General features: G+C 48.0%; 1 protein-coding gene across 1 annotated transcript in view; it reads left to right on the top strand.

The window, feature by feature from the left end:
* The window catches only part of VPS16 (VPS16 core subunit of CORVET and HOPS complexes), a 44,662-nt gene that overhangs the window by 10,351 nt on the left and 13,526 nt on the right, over window positions 1-20,785 (top strand). Inside the window, exons 6-17 of the mRNA XM_083571213.1 lie at window positions 961-1,076; window positions 2,921-3,043; window positions 4,279-4,334; window positions 4,474-4,563; window positions 5,033-5,127; window positions 5,278-5,354; window positions 7,225-7,356; window positions 7,903-8,030; window positions 9,140-9,175; window positions 9,747-9,855; window positions 11,467-11,601; window positions 16,338-16,446. Of these exons, the coding sequence (XP_083427339.1) occupies window positions 961-1,076; window positions 2,921-3,043; window positions 4,279-4,334; window positions 4,474-4,563; window positions 5,033-5,127; window positions 5,278-5,354; window positions 7,225-7,356; window positions 7,903-8,030; window positions 9,140-9,175; window positions 9,747-9,855; window positions 11,467-11,601; window positions 16,338-16,446 (1,206 nt within the window). The remainder of the gene's footprint in view (window positions 1-960; window positions 1,077-2,920; window positions 3,044-4,278; window positions 4,335-4,473; window positions 4,564-5,032; window positions 5,128-5,277; window positions 5,355-7,224; window positions 7,357-7,902; window positions 8,031-9,139; window positions 9,176-9,746; window positions 9,856-11,466; window positions 11,602-16,337; window positions 16,447-20,785) is intronic.

Genomic DNA, 20,785 nt, shown 5'->3' with positions numbered 1-20,785 from the left:
TGGGTTTTCGTCTTGCGAAGCAAGCCCATAGGGAAATTCATCTTGCGAAGCCGCTAAAAATCGGAAAACCCTTTCGTCTTGCAGGTTTTTCGTTTAGCGAGGCATTCGTCTTGCGGGGCACCACTGTAATGTATTTGTTATATAATTCAACAGACAAGGGGTTGAATAAAAACACAGTGGAGGTAGAAATCCATGAAACAAAGTTCTAATTATCTAATCCGAAACTCTTTGAGAAATTTTGGAAACTTAATGGAAAATTATATTGGGGGCGGGGGAGCAGCTGTCCTGTACGGGGAACAAACCTGCAACCTTTGCGTGTCCAGCTCTACCTGCAGATGCCATTGGGGGCTGGGCCTGGGACTGTTTGCATGCAAGCTTTGGCCGTTCCCCTAAAACAATCCCTCGTCTCCCCACTCCTGCTTCCTGGACTGTGCTGCTTGGTGGGTAGATGCAGGACACACCTGCAAGCAGCAAACATCCCCCTGAGTTAGGGGCTCCAGCCTCCTTCCCATTAATTCTTCTTCTTCTTTGGTGATCACTCGTAGCCGAGTAAGATTGTCTTCCATGAACACAGTTTTAAAAGTGAGTCCGTAAGTGACTGTGAAGGCCAATTCTGGATCCACACGTCCTTCCACAGACATAGGTTTCCGGGCGGGAGTTGATTACGGTGTGGATTTGCCAAGCGTGCCTTCCTCTTAGTGCGTTTCTCCCTTGCGTCCTGAGTTTGAGTGTCTTCAAAGCCGTGGACAACTATGGTAAAGGCTGTTCTCCAATTGGAGCGCTCGCAGGCCAGTGTTTCATAATTGTTGGTGTTTATAGAGGCTCCAGCCTGCTTCCCGTTTGTAATATAGTCCCTGCCCCAAGCAGACAGATCTGCTGCTGCCTATGAACTTCAGCTTTGTGCAAAGTGTCCTCTGCCTGAAGTTTTTTTTGCCTGCATCCCTCCTGTCTCTCTTGCAGGTGTCCAGAAGCCCCCCTCCTGCTGGGCCGTCCTGTGCCAAGAGCGAGTGACTGTTCTCCTCGTTGCCGTTGGCCAAGAGCTGTACCTGCTGGACAACACGACCTGCTCCCCGGTGGTGAGTGAGGGGGATGCAGGGCTGGGTGGGACACCTCTTGTGGGAGCCCCCTGGACATTTGCTCCTGCTGGACCAATTCGTAGCCTGCTGCATTGCCGCAGAGCTATCTGTGGCTACTAGCCACAATGGCTGTGCTCTGCTTCCTCAATCAATCAATCAATTTATTGTGCATAGCCTTTACAAATACCATTACAATGAACAGCAGAGGAAAAGAGCAAGGCTTTCCTCTGAAATCACACAACATAACCTATCAAAGTTTACCAAAAAAGTAATTTACAGCATGAAATGGCTCATGTTTTGTTAGCCCCAAAATGGAAATCAAGCGAGAGCCCAATGCTTGGACTAGTGCGCTCTATGTGGAGCAGTGCGCTCTCTGTGGGGCTACCTTTGAAGGTGACTCGGAAACTGCAATTAATGCAGAATGCGGCAGCTAGACTGGAGACTGGGAGTGGCTGCCGAGACCATATAACACCAGTCCTGAAAGATCTTCACCGGCTCCCAGTATGTTTCTGAGCACAATTCAATGCTGACCTTGAAAGCCCTAAATGGCCAAAGGTCCTGTATACCCGAAGGAGCATCTCCACCCCCATCGTTCAGCCCGGACACTGAGATCCAGCGCCAAGGGCCTTCTGGCAGTTCCCTCACTGTGAGAAGCCAAGTTACAGGGAACCAGGCAGAGGGCCTTCTTGGTAGTGGCGCCTGTCCTGTGGAACGCCCTCCCAGCAGATGTCAAGGCAGCAAACAACTATTTTACTTTTAAAAGACAACTGAAGGCGGCCCTGTTTAGGGAAGTTTTTAATGTCTGATGCTGTATTGTTTTTAATATTTGGTTGGAAGCTGCCCAGAGTGGCTGGGGAAACCCAGCCAGATGGGCAGGGTATAAATAATAAATTATTATTATTATTATTATTATATTGGTATTATAAAGAAGAACTGCAACTTAAACTGGTGGAATATGTGCAGCTTGAAGACCTAACATATAGAATAAGAGAACAAGGAGAACATGCATTTAAAGAAGATTGGAAAATGTTTATTGAATATATGGGGTTAAATTGTGTTTATCTGAAAACGTGGGCAGCATTAAGATAAATTCAACAGTGTAAATAAGTTTTGATGGATGTAATAATGGAATATTGAACGGTTCGGTTTGTGTAAAATATGCAGGGATTTATGATATGCAAAATGAACCATGGAAAGAGAAGAAAGGAAGTCACTTTAAGGTTGTTTGAGTGAATACTCTAAAATGTAAAACAGAAAATTTAATAAATATTATAGAAGAGATTATGCATAAAGTTTGCATAAAGTTTCAAAACTGGAAAGCATTAGCGGAAAGCTGGAACAGAGTTTCTTAGCTCAGCCCTAGCAAATTTGGCTATCAGGTGTGCAATTGGTAGATCTTTATCAGCTAAGAGTTCAACTGCTGATACGATAATCTTTATTGTCATTGTCCCATACAGAACAATGAAACTGAAAAAATCTACATCAAACATTCAAAAACCAACAAGCCTGCTATCCCAGCTATCCCAGCCTGGTTAACCCCCTAAAAACTCTGATAACCCATAATTAAATACAATATACTCCCATAGAGACTACCTTACACTGCGTTTAAAACCAAAATCGCATTTGGATAGAAACTGTTTCTCAGGCGGCTAGTCCTAGTCTTTATAACCCTGGACCTTCTTCCAGAAGGCAGAAGCTGAAAGAGATCAGATTCCTGGGTGGAATCGGCTTGAGAACCACATATGAATAGGCAATGACACTTTCCCCTCTGGGCATTGCATGTAAGGAGTAAATCAGCAGCCCTTCGTGGCCCTGTTGACTGTGTCTCCCTTTCTTCACCGCAGACCTTGCCTGGGCTGAGTCCTCACGCCGGCTCCTTTCTGAGGATGGCAGTATCCTTCAACTATCGCTTCCTGGCTCTCTTCACCGACACAGGATACATCTGGATGGGGAAGTCCAACCTTAAGGTGAGCGCCATGTCCAGATTCGCCTTGGATGCAGAGAGATCTGTCAGATTGAAAGGCACTTCTCTGTGGGCCTCACTGCAGGAGTCCACCTTGGTCTTCTCCAGAGGGATTAAGCTAGCCTCCCCCGCAACAGGGCGTCTTCTGGGTGTTTTGGAGCATAGCGCCTGCTGCTGATGGGAGTTGTAGTTTGAACATCTGCAGGGGCACCAAGTTGGGGTAGGGCTGGATTCAGATAAAGGGCGGTCCAGGATAACACCTTGTGCCAGTTCCGTGATTCCTTCTCCCTTTTCTGAAAGAGAATCGACCTAAAAAGAAAGGGAACGGATTTCCTAAGGGCTAGAAAGTCGCTCTTTCAGTTTTAAACAGGAGCTGAGATTCTGCATCTGAAAGCTGAGATTCTGTGGCATGCACACAGCCCCGCGGGTCTGCACAATTCGAAGGAGGGCATTTGCCTGTTGGCAGGCCTGCGTCTACTCCTTGTTTTCCAAAAGGGGATTCTGCATCACAGCAGCCTAAATTCTGCATCCAAACCTCTTAGAAAACTCAGCCATGCTATTAACATTAGCAAAACAACAACAACAAACTTATGGTTACGTGAAACATACTCAATAAACACACAAGACGTAACCGGCTGTACTTTTGAGTAAATAAAGTATACTATTCATTGTATCGAATTGTAGATTTCAACGGAAGTCTCATAAACTTCAACGAAAAAAGCAGAAGACCCAGTGGATCAGTTCATTCTCTAGTCAGCTCATGCATAAGGTCCAAACATGTATAAATGTCTGTTCCACCTGTCTGTTCATAGAGTCCAATAATTGTTTTTAGTTGTTACAGTTGGGTTGTTACAGTTCCACAGAATCCTTTCACAGAGTCTAAGACAAGGATTTCTGGAATATTAGCCTTGTTTCACCATCCTAGGCTTCATCAGTAGAACAGCCTCAAATCATATAAGTGGATTTTAACTTGCTTTAGTAAGTTGTCGGAATCCTCTTTTGTAATTTTCTGGCGTGTTTGAGGAAGTGTCTCGCACGCAACGCACAGGGCACAAATGTGTAAAAGAGGGCTCTCCTGAAATCGGGGAAATACAGTGATGCTGCTGGCCTATCTTTCCAGTGGTTATGGTGTGGTTCCATTTCCACAGCCCTTTCCTGCACGTAGCCCCACAGAGAGGGACAGCTGACCCCTTTTCTTTCTCCTGCCCCTCATCGCCCCTCTGCCTCTTCCCTCTGCAGGAAAAACTGGGCGAGTCCATCTGCGAATTTCGAGCTCCGCCCAAGCAGATGGTCTGGTGAGTTCAGCATGTCTCCTCCCCTTTTGTGCGAGGCTGGGGGACTTCCCAGCCTCGCACAATCTTATATTATTGTCATACCATTTATGTACCGCTTGATGGTAAGGAAAACCCCTCTCCTTTTTCTTTTATGTGGTAGGTGCACCCGCTCTCGAAGCAAGCAGCGCGCCGTGGTGATGGCATGGGAACGGCGCCTCCTCGTGGCTGGGGACGCAGAGCAGTGCATTCAGCATCCTTGCGGGGAGAGGCGGGGTGGGACTGGTGGGCTTATTATTCAGGGGAAATATTTCAGAACCTTCTCTAAGGTAACATTGGCTTCCTCCATATTTATTTGCCTGCTTAATTTTTAGGGCTGCCCTGTGGCAGAAGGGCTCTAGGGAGCCATTGCTGTTTAGCGTTTAGAGCGCCGGGCTAGGACCTGGGAGATCAGGGTTCAAAACGTGCCTGGCACCTGGCTAATTTCTAACACAGGTACTGGGCGAGGTGAGCCTGTGATCCAACACAGGTCTTTTTTACACCGTCTGGTTCTGCTGGTTGTTTAGACGAGGGATGGGGGGACGTGCTGTGGCTCGACTCCGAGCATCCCTGGCCATCTTGGCTGTTGGGGGTTGGAGTCCAGGAGCATCTGGGGTGCCCCACGGAGTTCCCCATCCAACGCCCCCCTGCGTCCTCCTTGGATTCCTTAATGCTGACCGCAGGTACCCCCTGGATGAGGATTCGTACCTCGTGCCGGAGCTCGATGGCGTGAGGATCTTCTCCCGTTCCACCCACGAATTCCTCCACGAGATCCCAGGTGAGTCTCCCCTGCAGTACTGGGCAAGCAGAGAGGACTAGAAACCTGCCGCCTCCTGTTTGAAAAGGGGAGCCTGGGTTGTTTTTTTCAGGACCCCTCGCCGGGTTTGAGCATCCTGGCCGAGATTCTCACTTCTTGCTTCCGTTTCAGAGGCCAGCCAGGAAGTCTTCAAGATTGCGTCCATGGCGCCAGGAGCATTGCTGCTGGAAGCTCAGAAGGAGTATGAGGTGAGGGACGCTAGGCGGGTGGGGAGGAGGAAGGGGCAGCCCTGATCCCCTACTTTGGTGTAGGACCGACTGGCTGGAAGAACAGCCAGGACCAGCTGGCAGCCTGAGGTGTAACTGTGCATAACCTGGGGAATTTCATTTTATTTGCACATTTTATTTCATTTTATTCATTTTAATTCACAAGAGACTAGGGCCCTGCGGGACTTGACATCTTTCCGCAAGGCCTGCAAGACAGAGCTGTTCCACCAGGCCTTTGGCCAAGGCACAGTCTGACCCCCTCCTTTGGCAATCTTCGCGGAGCTCCGGCCCAATGGTTGCCATTGGTTTGAGTTGAAATAATTTTATAATGAATGATTTTAGAGTGTTGTGTTGTGTTGTACTGTTTTATTGTTCTTAGCCGCCCTGAGCCCGGCTTTGGCTGGGGAGGGCGGGATATAAATAAAATTTATTATTATTATTATTATTATTATTAGTTACATTTATATATCACTTGCATCTTCCAAGCATGAGACGCTTAATCTCAGGGTTACGGGTTCAAGCCTAAGCAAAAGATTCTAACTTTGACTCAAGAAAATCAGCATTTTATAGTTCAAATTGGAAAAAATAAATACAGTAAATGGACAAAACTACAAAGTTTCACAAAATGTTTAGTGGTGTGCGTAGCCCTGCATCCCCACAGAAAAAAAAAGCACTGCCCATTAGGATTTCGGCACCTAAAATTCCTAAAAGAAAGTCTTCCGGTTTTTTTTTAGAAAAAGTTATTTTAATCATTTATTTCAATTGGTTATATATCATTTCCCAAAATGGTAATAGTTTCAATCCTGTTGCTTAATAATAATAATAATAAATTTTTATTTATACCCCGCCCTTCCCGGTTCAGAAAACCAGGCTCAGGGCGGCTAACAACAAATTTAAAACACTTAATTGGTGCAACAAAAAACAGCATAAAATACAGTATAAAACGTGAATAGCAATAAATTCAGAATTCAAAAATCAATTTAGGGGGAAAACCCATCCAATAAACATTAGATGATCCCCAGGGCTAGCTGGCTGAATTGGTCCTACTTGGGCCAGCAAGGAGACCAGGGGAGAATTAGCTCTGGGATCCCAGAGAGGGTAATCTTCATAAAAGGGCAGGGGGAGGGAAGGAAGGGGAATAAAAGATCAGGCTAAGTTCAAATGGAAAGCCAGGCGGAATAGCTCTGTCTTACAGGCCCTGCGGAAGGAGATTAAATCCAGCAGGGCCCTGGTCTCCTGGGACAGAGCATTCCACCAGGTCGGAGCCATCACTGAGAAGGCCCTGGCCCTGGTGGAGGATAGTCTGACTTCCTTAGGGCCTCTAAACTAGAAGAAGAAGAAGAGTTTGGATTTGATATCCCGCTTTATCACTCCCCTTCAGGAGTCTCAACGCGGCCAACATTCTCCTTTCCCTTCCTGCCCCACAACAAACACTCTGTGAGGTGAGTGGGGCTGAGAGACTTCAGAGAAGTGGACTAGCCCAAGGTCACCCAGCAGCTGCATGTGGAGGAGCGGAGACGCGAACCCGGTTCACCAGATTACGAGACTACTGCTCTTAACCACTACACCACACTGGCATGAATAAACTATGATTATTCATGGACCTTAAGGTCCTCTGCAGGGCATATCAGGAGAGGCGGTCCCGTAAATACGAGGACCCTAAGCCACAAAGGGCTTATTACTGCTAAGCTTGCCGTTCCGGTCACCCTCGGAAGGATGGGTGGCATATAAGTTTAATAAACAATGGTCATGGGCGAAGGAGGCACTCTTGAAGAGATCTGGTACCCACAGCTTGCAAGGGCTTTAAGGCTTCTCGTCCCCCCCCCCCTTCCTCCTCCTTCGCCTTCCTCAGAAAGAGAGCCAGAAGGCCGACGAATACCTGCGGGAGATCAAGGACCAGAATCTGCTCCCGGAGGCCGTGGAACAATGCATCAGGGCGGCCAGCTATGAGCATGAGCCCGAGATCCAGAAATCTCTCCTTCGGGTGAGTATTGAAGGGGCAGAACCTGCTGCTTGTTTTGGGGGTGGGCATGGCCTTGCAAAGAGAGCTCAGGTGTGGCAGATCAGGAGTGGCCGATTCCTGAGCTGTGTGCTGTAAGAGGTTAAACACACCTGAGCTACTAAAAAAAAACCCTTGCCTTTCTGCCCACAGGAGACTCTCTGCGAATGAATGAATAAATGAATGATAATAATAATTTTTTTTATTTATACCCTGCCCTCCCCAGCCAAGACCGTAGCTGTCAACCTTCCCTTTTTTTTGTGGGAAATTCCCTTATTCCAGCGACATTTCCCGCTGCTATCCCGGATTGTTAGATATCCTGTAGACTGTCCCTGGGATGATTAATAATAATAATAATAATAATAATAATAATAATAATAATAATAATAATTTATTCTTCTTACCCCGCCCATCTGGCTGTGTTTCCCCAGCCACCCTGGGCCACTCCCAATCGAGTGTTAAAAGCAATACAGCATTAAATTATAAATTATATATTTAACCCTTTCTCTCTCTCATGCCCCATGCCTCCAGGCGGCCTCCTTTGGGAAATGCTTCATTGACAAGTTCCCGCCCGAGCGTTTCGTGGAGACCTGCAGGGATCTGCGAGTGCTCAACGCCATCCGGGATTACCAGATCGGGATCCCCCTCAGCTTTGACCAGTATCCTAGAGACATAGTAGTAGCTCAGTCGGTATCAAGCAATCAATTTTATTGTTTGTAGCCAATGGCCGTCACAATTCAATGTGAACACAAATCACACAGCTGTAAAATGGGGTTGGGGGGTTGGGAGCGTATTGCATATATCGGAACAAGGCAAGTCTACAACATCAGCTCAGTGGGGATAGCATGAGGCTCTTAATCTCGGGGTTATGGGTTTGAGCCCCACTCTGAGCAAAAGATTCCTGCATTGCAGGTTGTTGGACGACCCTTGTGGTCCCTTAGGTAAAGGTAAAGGGACCCCTGACCATTAGGTCCAGTCACGAATGACTCTGGGGTTGTGGCGCTCATCTCGCTTTATTGGCCGAGGGAGCCGGCGTGCAGCTTCCGGGTCATGTGGCCAGCAGGACTAAGCCGCTTCTGGCGAACCAGAGCAGCGCACGGAAACGCCATTTACCTTCCTGCCGGAGCGGTACCTATTTATCTACTTGCACTTTTTGGCGTGCTTTCAAACTGCTAGGTTGGCAGGAGCAGGGACCGAGCAATGGGAGCTCACCCCGTCGCGGGAATTCGAACCGCCGACCTTCTGATTGGCAAGCCCAAGAGGCTCTGTGGTTTAACCCACAGCACCACCGACGTCCCTGGTGGTCCCTTAAAGGTAAAGGTAAAGGTACCCCTGCCCGTACGGGCCAGTTGTGACCGACTCTAGGGTTGCGCGCCCATCTCACTTAAGAGGCCGGGGGCCGGCGCCGTCCGAAGACACTTCCGGGTCACGTGGCCAGCGTGACGAAGCTGCGCTGGCGAGGCAGCACCAGCGCCGCACACGGAAACGCCGTTTACCTTCCCGCTATAAAGCAGTACCTATTTATCTACTTGCACTTGGGGGTGCTTTCGAGCTGCTAGGTGGGGAGGAGCTGGGACCAAACGACGGGAGCTCACCCCGCCGCGGGGATTCGAACCGCCGACATTATGATCAGCAAGTCCTAGGCACTGAGGTTTTACCCACAGAGCCACCCGCGTCCCTTACAATCCTACAATTCTGTGATTCTAAACTGCAAATTTTGTCGCGGTTGGCGCATGCACAAGGGCCTTTTCCTTGACGGCTGCTGCAGATACACACAGGTCACCACGGAAGTTTTGCTGGACAGGTAAAGAACCCCCCCCCCCCCCGCTTCCTTGCTTGGCTGAGCTGCATCTCTTGGGCTGTTTGGGAGGGAAAGCTAGGTGGGAGAAGAGAAAGATTCTAGGATGCTTCTCTTTGACCCAAATAAAACAACACAAGTTAGGCCAACAGACCAAACACGGAGTTGTGGACACGATTCTGGGTGTGTGGGTCCGAGATGGGAGCCGAAGAGCTTGGAGAGCAAGGGAGGCATCTGCGATCCAGTGCATGAAAAATCTAGTCGTGGATCTGGGTTCAGGTCCTGGGCTTTGCCAAGCTGGTTGTTGCTTATTCCAAAGTGGGGTGGGTATGTTTGTTTTTTTGCTCAGTTTCTTCAACCAGGGCGGCTTGGGAATAATGGATAAAGGTGTTCCCTGCCCAAAATCAGGGCGTGATGGGCAGGAGCTGCTTCCCTTAGCGGTCAAAGATGGAGAATATCTTAGGGCCAAAGGTATACTACTCCTGACGATGGAGGCTTTATTTTGGCTCATGGACAGAACTCTCCTCCATAAGGAATACAGAGGTGTGACTAATTCTCCTGTCTTTTGCACCGTAAGGCTGGTTCTGCGGAGACTTTACCCCATCGCTATCAAGATCTGCGAGTACCTGCGTCTCTCCGAGTTCCAAGGGATTAGCCGCATCTTGGCGCACTGGGCCTGCTACAAGGTAAGAACGTTTCACCCGTAAATCCGGATCGCTGTGTTCCCTCCGCCGCCATCATCTGCCTGAAATCTTCCAGCAGCGTCTCACATACATACAAACTTGCATAATTTTATCTGTATGCTGCTTTTCCACAGTTCAAGCCATACTCAAGGCGGAACACATCATGAGAAAATACATCACTACAACATCACAAAAGTAGCCACCAATACTAAACACACAAAAAAATACAAAACCAAACTGAACAATTTCCACATACAGTCGTACCTTGGTTCTCGAACACCTTGCGACTCGAATGCTTTGGCTCCCAAATGCTGCAAACCCGGAAGTGAGTGTTTTCCAGTTTGCAAACTTTTTTGGAAGCCAGATGTCCAACACAGCTTCCGATTGAGTGCTGGTAGCTCCTGCAGCCAATCGGAAGCCGTGCCTTGGTTTCCGAATGTTTTCGGAAGTCGAACAGACTTGTAGAACAGATTCCGTTTGAGAACCAGGTACAGTGGTACCTTGGTTCTCAAAACTAATCCGTTTTGGAAGACCCATTCCAAAACCAAAACGTTCCAAAACCAAGGCGCGCTTTCCCATAAAAAGTAATGCAAAATGGATTAATCCATTCCAGACTTTTAAAAACAACCCCTAAAACAGCAATTTAACATGAATTTCACTATCTAACAAGACCATTGATCCATAAAATTTAAGCAATAATCAATGTACTGTACTATAAAATAAAGAAGACAGTATTGTAGATGATAAAAATTAAAATTATATTTTTTTCTTACCTGCACTGATGACAGTCATTGATGGGGGCCTTTTATCCATTTTCGCAGTCACACAATCAATCAATCAGTAGCTGAACTGGGTTCCACACAGTCAAAAAAAACAAATTAACCAAAAAAGACTCAAAAACAAAAACGCAAAAGAAATAGCAAAAACAAAAGCGCCAAACTTAATCCGTTCCAGAAGTCTGTTTGACTTCCAAAATGTTTGAAAACCAAGACGCAGCTTCTGATTGGTGCAGGGGCCCCGGAAACAATAGCCGACAGCCGGTTCGGACGTTCGGCTTCTGAAAAACGTTCGAAAACCGGAACGCCCTGTGGAACACCCTCCCACCAGATGTCAAAGAGAAAAACAACTACCAGACTTTTGGAAGACATCTGAGGGCAGCCCTGTTTAGGGAAGCTTTCAATGTTTAATAGATTATTGTATTTTAATATTCTGTTGGAAGCCGCCCAGAGTGGCTGGGGAAACCCAGCCAGATGGGCGGGGTATAAATAATAAATTATTATTATTATTATTGTCTACAATATCTTGCTCTTCTTGCTGTGTTTTCCTAGAAGATTAATGTGCATAATACCAGCTGGTTTATGTTGCTGAGCGCACTGGAGGATGCTCAGTGTTGTGGAGGATTGCATGCTCACCCCCAGGCCGTTTTCCCAACTTTCACTCTGCAACATTTGGAGAATACTGAAGACGCAGCTCTTTTCCCAGACTTGGGATGTATATTTCCCCCTTCTTTCTGAGACTGCATGTTGCTTTAAAACTGTTTCTTGCGTTATTGCAGCCCATCCTTCACAATAATAATAATGGTAATAATACACTGTGTGTTTTCCAAATTCCCAGGTACAGCAGAAAGACAAATCTGATGAGGAGGTAGCTCAGGCCATCAACCAGAAACTGGGCGATACCCCGGGCATCTCGTACTCGGAGATCGCTGCCCGGGCGTACGAATGCGGCCGGGCAGAGCTGGCCATTAAGGTACGAGAGCAGGTGGGCTGGGCTGAGGTTGGGTGAGTCCTGATGAAGCAAGTAAAATTTTAAATGGTACCCACTTAAAATGAAATAAAGGATAGACAGACGCAGCAACTTGGAGAAAATGAAGGTGAGGTTTATTGCTGAGCAATAATCGACCCAGTTGGAATCCTTTCCAAAAGACTGGGACCCCGAAGCATTCATGTTCTGAGGGTAAATACCTGTGCGCATCACAGATCATGAGACAATCATGAGACAATCACGAACGGCAGCGAAAAATAACCAATTAGCGCGCTTTCTGCCATGCTCCTGGCCGTGCATAGAGTTCACTCCCAACTTCTGCTTTCTTGTCTGTACCGTCTAACCTTTTCCCTAGTGGATGGAACAGGGAAAAGAGGAGGGGATCTCCTGGCGCTAACTCCCCTGGGCATCTGTTCATGTAGGGAGTACTGTGGTCAGCCCTTCCTGTTTTGTGTACAGAATTAGTCTGGAGCTGAGGGGGAGATTTGTACCAGCGTCTTCTGATTTATGGCTTCCCCTTTCTCTAGGGTGTAAAATGCACTGGGGGAAAGGTTGGTTTCTGACTTGCGGTTTCAAGCAGTTTTGCAGTTAGCCTAGGCAAAAGGCTTTTTTTGATTCAAATGGATTATAAAAATCATTGTAAGCCCTGATTATATGTGTGCATATGTGAATATATTGATAACTGATGACTGATTATATGAATAGCATAAGGGTAATCCTCCTTTCCTTGCTTTACTGAGGCTCAGCTACACCTTGGTAAACCGTGGTGCATTGTGGAATAGGAACCGATTTAGAAGAGTGACCAGTGGGGTGCCACAGGGTTCTGTCTTGGGCCCGGTCTTATTCAACATCTTTATCAACGACTTGGATGATGGACTCAAGGGCATCCTGATCAAATTTGCAGATGACACCAAACTGGGAGGGGTGGCTAACATCCCAGAGGACAGGATCACACTTCAAAACGACCTTGACAGATTAGAGAACTGGGCCAAAACAAACAAGATGAATTTTAACAGGGAGAAATGTAAAGTATTGCACTTGGGCAAAAAAAAAATGAGAGGCACAAATACAAGATGGGTGACACCTGGCTTGAGAGCAGTACATGTGAAAAGGATCTAGGAGTCTTGGTTGACCACAAACTTGACATGAGCCAACAGTGTGATGCGGCAGCTAAAAAAGCCAATGCAATTCTGGGCTGCATCAATAGGAGTATAGCATCTAGATCAAAGGAAGTAATAGTGCCACTGTATTCTGCTCTGGTCAGACCTCACCTGGAGTACTGTGTCCAGTTCTGGGCACCACAGTTCAAGAAGGACACTGACAAACTGGAACGTGTCCAGAGGAGGGCAACCAAAATGGTCAAAGGCCTGGAAATGATGCCTTATGAGGAACGGCTAAGGGAGCTGGGCATGTTTAGCCTGGAGAAGAGGAGGTTAAGGGGTGATATGATAGCCATGTTCAAATATATAAAAGGATGTCACATAGAGGAGGGAGAAAGGTTGTTTTCTGCTGCTCCAGAGAAGCGGACACGGAGCAATGGATCCAAACTACAAGAAAGAAGATTCCACCTAAACATTAGGAAGAACTTCCTGACAGTAAGAGCTGTTCGACAGTGGAATTTGCTGCCAAGGAGTGTGGTGGAGTCTCCTTCTTTGGAGGTCTTTAAGCAGAGGCTTGACAACCATATGTCAGGAGTGCTCTGATGGTGTTTCCTGCTTGGCAGGGGGTTGGACTCGATGGCCCTTGTGGTCTCTTCCAACTCTAGGATTCCATGATTCTATTCTATGATTCTAACCAAGTGAGAGGCCAGTGTTGGATTTGTAAGATCTGCTCTGGGTGCTGACTCGTCTCTTAGCATTCACAGAACCGTACAGTTGGAAGGGACCCCCAGCGAGTAATCTAGTCCCACCCCCCACAAGACAGGAATCTCAGCATCTTGGATCTCTCTCAACAGCCACACCACTGTGATGTTCAAGACATCACAGTGGTATCTGAAGAAGTGTGCATGCACACGAAAGCTCATACCAATAACAAACTTAGTTGGTCTCTAAGGTGCTACTGGAAGGAATTTTTTAATTTTACGATACGATAATCTTTATTGTCCATGTCCCATAAAAAGGTAAAGGGACCCCTGACCATTAGGTCCAGTCGTGGCCGACTCTGGGGTTGCGGCGCTCATCTCGCTTTATTGGTCGAGGGAGCCAGCGTACGGCGTCCGGGTCATGTGGCCAGCATGACTAAGCCGCTTCTGGCGAACCAGAGCAGCGCACTGAAACACCGTTTACCTTCCCGCCGGAGTTGTACCTGTTTATCTACTTGCACTTTGACATGCTTTCAAACTGCTAGGTTGGCAGGAGCAGGGACCGAGCAACGGGAGCTCACTCCGTCGCGGGGATTCAAACCGCCGACCTTCTGATCGGCAAGTCCTAGGCTCTGTGGTTTAGACCACAGCGCCACCTGCGTCCCTTTCATTGTCCCATACAGAACAACAAAATTGAAAAAAGCTACATCAGAGATTCAAAAACCCACAAGCCTGCTATCCCAACTATCCCAGCCTGGCTAGCCCCTAAAAACTCTGATACCCCATAATTGAATACAATATACTCCCATAGAGACTCCTTATACTGCGTTTAAAACCAGAATTGCATTTGGGTAGAAACTGTTTCTCAGGCGGCTAGTCCTGGTCTTTATAACCCTGTACCTTCTTCCAGAAGGCAGAAGCGGAAAGAGATCATTTCCGGGGTGCGCACTATCCTGCACTATCTCTGCAGCTTTCTTATGACACCTGGAAACATAGATTTGATCCAAGGTGGGAAGAGTGCACCCAATTATTCCCTCCGCAGTCTTTACAACCCTGGACAGCATTGTTTTTCCCCTGACCATGCAGCTCCCAAACCACACACACAGACCATAAGTTAATACACTCTCAACAGTACAATGGTAAAATGCCATCAACAGGTCCTTTGAGAGATTATTTTTCTGGAGGATTCTCAGAAAATTACAACTACGGCAGACAAACACGGCTACCTACCTGTAACATGTTCAAGACAGTTTTCCCTGGTCAGAATGACAGACGCCCCCGAGGAACCCACAAAAGTGGAGTCCGCGGGCCTATTGATTAGGCGGCTGTTCGGCACCTTGGCTGTTGTCTGCCTAATGCCGGTTTCTGGAAACGGCAGGAAGGGATATATAATAATAAAAATAATTTATTATTTATACTCCGCCCATCTGGCTGGGTTTCCCCAGCCACTCTGGGCGGCTCCCAACCGAATATTAAAAACACGACAAAAGATCAGACATTAAAAACTTTACTAAACAGGGCTGCCTTCAGATGTCTTCTAAAATACAGTGTTACCTCGGTTTAAGAACTTAATTCATTCTGGAGGTCCGTTCTTAACCTGAAACTGTTCTTAACCTGAGGTACCACTTTAGTTAATGGGGCCTCCCACTGCTGCCGCACGATTTCTGTTCTCATTCTGGGGCAAAGTTCTTAACTTGAGGTACTATTTCTGGGTTAGCGGAGTCTGTAACCTGAAACATCTGTAACCCAAGGTACCACTGTAGTTATTTATCTCCTTGACACCTGATGGGAGGGCATTCCACAGGGCGGGTGCCACTACTGAGAAGGCCCTCCGCCTGGTTCCCTGTAACCTCACTTCTCACAGAGAGGGGAATCGCCAGAAGGCCCTCGGTGCTGGACCTCAGTGTCCTGGCTAGACGATGGGGGTGGAGATGCTCCTTCAAGCATACAGGGCCAAGGCCATTTCCGACTTTAAAGATCAGCACCAGCACTTTGAATTGTGCTCGGAAACGTACTGGGAGCCAATGTAGGTCTTTCAGGACTGGTGTTATGTGGTCTCGGCAGCCGCTCCTAGTCACCAGTCTAGCTGCCGCATTGCTTTTGTGAGAGTTGCTCTTGTGGTCAGATCCTGCTTGCTGGTTTCCCACAGAAAACTGTTCAGGCCCTGTGAGAATAGGATGCTGGACTAGGTGGGCCATTGGCCTGATCCCGCAGGCTCTCCTCGTATACTTACAGGCTTATTATATAGATGCATTCCTTCGCCTTAGCTTTACACATGCATGGAAAATCAAGTCCTGTTCCCTGTGAGGTCAGTTAGGCTGAGAGGCTCAAGGCCACCCAGTGAACTTCATGGCCGAGCGAGGATTCAAACCCAGCTCTCTCCTGGGTCCTAGTCCGATACTGTATTTTATTTTATTATAAATATTTATTCAATTTTCCAATTTTATACAAACACAAAAAGAAAAAAAAGGAAAAATATTAAAAACAAATCAATTTCAATATCAATTTTTCAATAACATGTTTCTTTGACTTCCTCATACCTCCCCTTCTTGTTTTCTAGTTCAAATTGTTAATCCAGCAAATCCTAATCTCTTAACATTCCTTTTAACTAACACCTTTTTTTCCAATCAACTTTTTAAATTTTATAACTTAAACAATACTAATCCCAGTTCTTTTTTTTAGGCCGATACTGTAACCTCCACGGCACACTGGCAGGTGGGGCTGGTTGCCTCCACGCCATTTCTGCCTTTTGCAACTGCTAGTAGCCATTCTGGTCCCCTAAATGTTAGTTGCCTTTAGCTGAGATTCCTGCATTCTCCGGGGCTGGACTAGATTGACTTTGGGGGTCCCTTCCTACGAAGTTTATGAAATAATATTGCAATGCAGTGCAACACCCGTTGACCATTGTGTTTGCTTGCAGCTGCTGGAGTACGAACCCCGGTCGGGGAAGCAGGTTCCTCTGCTGCTGAAGATGAAGAGCAGTCAGCTGGCGCTTAGCAAGGCCATCGAGAGCGGAGACACCGACTTGGGTAAAGCAGAGACGCACTTTCCCTGTCTTGCCTGCCTCCCTGCCTCCCCGCGAGGGGCAGTACAGTGGCACCCCTGCACCTGATGTTTTCATCCCCAAAAAAGTTTTTGATTTGAGTTTCCATTGAAACGAGGCTGCATTTTAATGTTTTAATGTTGTATCTTAATCTTGTTTTTAAGTTGTATTTCAATCAATTGGTTTTTATATCGGTTGTTAGCCGCCCTGAGCCTGGTCTTGGCTGGGGAGGGCGGGGTATAAATTAATTTTATTATTATTATTAGTAGTAGTAGTAGTACCTTGGGTTAAGAACTTAATTCATTCTGGTGGTCCGTTATTAACCTGAAACTGTTCTTAACCTGAGGTACCACTTTAGCTAATGGGGCCTCCCGCTGCCGCCGCCACGCGATTTCTGTTCTCATCCTGCAGTAAAGTTCTTAACCCGAGGTACTATTTCTGGGTTAGCGGAGTCTGTAACCTGAAGCATCTGTAACCTGAGGTACCACTGTACCTGTGGCAAGGGACACTTTGTGCTCCTTCCAGGCTAATTAACAATAACAGTGACAGCAACAACAACAACAACAACAACATATTATACCCTGCCCATCTGGCCGGACCTCCCCAGCCACTCTGAGCAGCTCCCAACAGAATATTAAAAACACAATAAAACATCAAACATTTAAAACTTCCCTAAACAGGGCTGCCTTCAGATGTCTTCTAAAAGTCAGATAGTTGTTTATTTCCTTGACATCTGCTGGGAGGGCGTTCCACAGAGAAGGCCCTCTGCCTGGTTCCCTGTAACTTGGCTTCTCACAGTGAGGGAACTGCCAGAAGGCCCTCAGAGCTGGACCTCAGCGTCCGGGCTGAACGATGGGGGTGGAGACGCTCCTTCAGGTATACTGGGCTTTAAGGGGCTTTAAAGGTCAGCACCAACACTTTGAATTGTCCTTGGAAATGTACTGGGAGTCAATGTAGGTCTTTCAGGACCGGTGTTATATGGTCTCGGCGGCCACTCCCAGTCACCAATCTAGCTGCCGCATTCTGGATTAGTTGCAGTTTCCAGATGACCTTCAAAGGTTTGTCCATCTTTGGTCCTCATCCTGCACCTGTGGCTCCTAGAAGCGTGCGCAGAGAGTCCCTTGGTTAGGTTCTGTGAATTGGGTACAATATTGTTCAAGGCGGTCTTTGCTTCAGGGCTCATTGCTCTCCATCTAACCAGCCTCTTGTGAGGAGAACCTGAGCTTACAGGGTTAAACAGCTCAGAGTGTACGCCCTGCCTACAAATTGGGAGGAGGGGGGAGACACGTCATATCCGAGAGTCTCCAGCCTTTGTTCTTTTTCTCTACTTTCGCTTTTGAGGAGAGAGGACGTGTTTTCACGATGCTGTTCGCTGTGATAGACAATGGATAGTCTGCTGTAAATAAAAACTGCTTCTAGCTGCTAAGATCCTGAGTGGATTTTATTTAAGCACACTGAAGAACGCATTGGAGCTTGCAGCTTTCTCTTGCCGCTGTGTTAAACTCTGCGTTTGCTCAGAGTCTTTGGAATGTGGCCTTTGAAGTCCGGAGGCCCAGCCAAAGCGGGCTGGACGCCAAGGCTTATCTGAGCAATTAACATTATTCAGGTTATGGGAGACAGTAACTGCAATTAGAGAAGCTGCTGTTTTTGCTGCCAGAAGAAAAAAGTCCTGCTTTGAGGCTTTGCCTGGGAGAAAGCAGGGAGGCTGGCTGCAAGCTGTGTGCTGCAAAGGGACACCGGAGGCCTATCCTCGGAGCCGGTTTGGTACGTGTGAGTACTCCAAAGCCCCATGGGAGCACTGGGGGAGGAGATGGCTGAGTTCCAGGACTTTTATGATGTCCCGTTTGAAAAGCTCACAACCCAGTCCTGGGATATCTTGGTTAGAAGAGTAAGGGGGTGCTTTTTGGCCACAGGGCTCTGGAGTATAGCCCAGAAGGAGCCGGCCCCACCCATGCCAATTGCTACTGAAGATGGCGCAGCAGACTTGGAGGCTGCTTTGCTGGAAGATAGAGAGCAAAGAATGCACAGAGAGCTCTGCATGTTGAGAGCAAGCGTGGACGCTTTGCTGTTGCCCCACCTGGAGGGCGTTGAGTCGGCTCAGGCCGCCTGGCAGGTGCTGAGGAGTCTGTGTGAAAGCTCAGCAGGAGCCCAGGGCCGGGAGAAAGCGAGAGCAGGGAGGAAGCTGAGAGCCCAGAGGGGGCTGCTGGCCATGTTCCTGAAGTTACAGCTGGGAGTAGCTGCTTTGTCTCCGAGGGGCCGTGTGATGTTGAGGCCTACAACCAGAGTGCTGGGGAGCGTGCAGGCCCAGGGTGTGCACCCAAAGCTGGGGGTGCTGGGAACGCAGAAATGGCTGAAGAGGGAGCTGTGAGTGCTGTTGCTACGCATCGCTGCTGTTATCGCTGTGGCTCCCCCTCCCATCTGGTGAGAGAATGTCCAGTGGAGGCACAGGAACAGCCGAAGGCCGTCTCCCGTAGCAACCAGATAAAGGGCTCTTCTTCAAAGCGTGGGAAAGGCAAGCCGAAGGCAGCTGGCAGAGACACTGAACATAAACATTTGGCAGCCTCCATGGCTGTAGTCAAGAGTTGTCAACAGGATGCTGTGCTGACTTTTGTCATAGTGGAGCTTCCCATATTTTAGTGCCATCTGCAGGATTCCTGGAGAACTGCACCTCTGTAACTTCTGGGAAGACTGTCTGTTTAGCAGATGGGACTCGACACCCACTCACGCAGACTGGCTCACTGTTTTGTTCTTTCTTACAGGATTCGATCCAAGCTTTTGTTGTTCCAGGACTGTCGTGCGCGTTGCTGTCTGTCAGCGCCCTTCTTGCTGAGAACTACAAAGTGTGTTTTGGGAACAATAAGTGTTCTATTTCTAAGAATGGACAGCAACTAGTCAGTGTTGAATGTAAGGACAGGTTGTTTGTGATAGATGCTTCTTTTGCAGGTACAGGTGACACGGAGGTGGCTCGAGCACAGTGTGCCAACGTTCCAGTTCATGATGCGTGTGCTCACTTATGGCACCGACGCATGGGTCACGTATCCTGGGGGTCAGTGAAGAAGATCCCAGAGTGTACGCAAGGGTGCAAAATGAAATCATGTGCTAAGTTTCTAGATTGCAGAGCGTGCAAGTCCGCAAAGGTGAAAACGTGCACATACCCAAGGTCTGAGAGGGTGACCACTAGGGCTTTTCAATTAATTCATGCAGATTTGTCAGGTCTGATGTCTGTGACCAGTATGGGCGGAGCCAATTATGCGCTGGTTCTGATTGATGACCATACACGAAATTCCTGGACCTTCACGATCCGACACAAGAATGAAGCTGCGCCGCTAATCAAAGACTGGATTGCAGCTGTGGAACTGCAGTTTTCCACACGGGTGCAAAACTTTCAGAGCGATCACGGTGGGGAGTTCACCGGGTCTGCACTGCAAAGTTTCTTCCGCAAAAAGGGGATTCAACACAGATTGTCCTCTCCGCACTCTCCCCAACAGAACGGGATTGCAGAAAGACAGAACAGGAGTCTAGGGGAGATGTCCGCAGCTCTTTTGTTTGATGCCGGGCTCCTACAGCGCTTTTGGGGGGAGGCTTGGCGAACGGCCAACTTTATTCTGAACAGGTCGTTCAATTCAGTGGTAGGTGACACACCGTACTTCTTGCTGCATGGAAAGAAGCCGAAAGTGCACTACTTCCGCATTTTTGGCTGTGAGGCTTAGGTCCTCATACCAAAGGCCAAACGCAAGAAAGGTGAACCCAAGTCGCAAAAGTTGATTTTTTGAGGGTATGAGCCAGGGACTAAGGGGTGGAGGTTTGCTTATCCGTCAGGGAATCAGTCCAGGATTCTGCTCAGCAACAGTGCTGAATTCTGTGAGCAGAGTGGCTGGACAAGGATACATGGGAACCCTGACATCCTGTCAGAGAGTCTGCTTGACTCTGCCGATGAAGGAGAGGAAGAGGTTGAACCTGCTACTGAGGCTCAGAGTTCAGACCCAGTGCAGGCAGAAGGGAGAACTTCTCCCAAGGCTGTGAAGATTGAGCAACGCAGTGCTCCATCTTCCCCCACAGGTTCGGCTGAGAAGTCCACAAGGCGCAGTAAGTCAGAGGGGGAGCTCTCTGATGCCAAGGACGTTCTGGCTGGCCCCAGTGGGTCAGAGGGGGTTCCTGAAGTAGTGCTGCGCCGTTCAGCTCGGACGACCAAGGGGAAACCTCCTGAAAGGTTTGCTGTCACTAGCGTGTGGGTCGGAATGGCACAGTGTGAACCCGAGAGTTTTGAGGATGTTCAGAAACTGCCTCAGGAAGAAGCCAGGAAATGGCATGAGGCGATGCAGAAG

The sequence above is a fragment of the Podarcis filfolensis genome (genome assembly GCF_964270895.1).
Source record: "Podarcis filfolensis genome assembly, chromosome: 9".
Lineage (NCBI taxonomy): Eukaryota > Metazoa > Chordata > Lepidosauria > Squamata > Lacertidae > Podarcis > Podarcis filfolensis.
The sequence above is the reverse complement of the archived record's forward strand: the minus strand, read 5'-3'. Positions and strand labels throughout refer to the sequence as shown.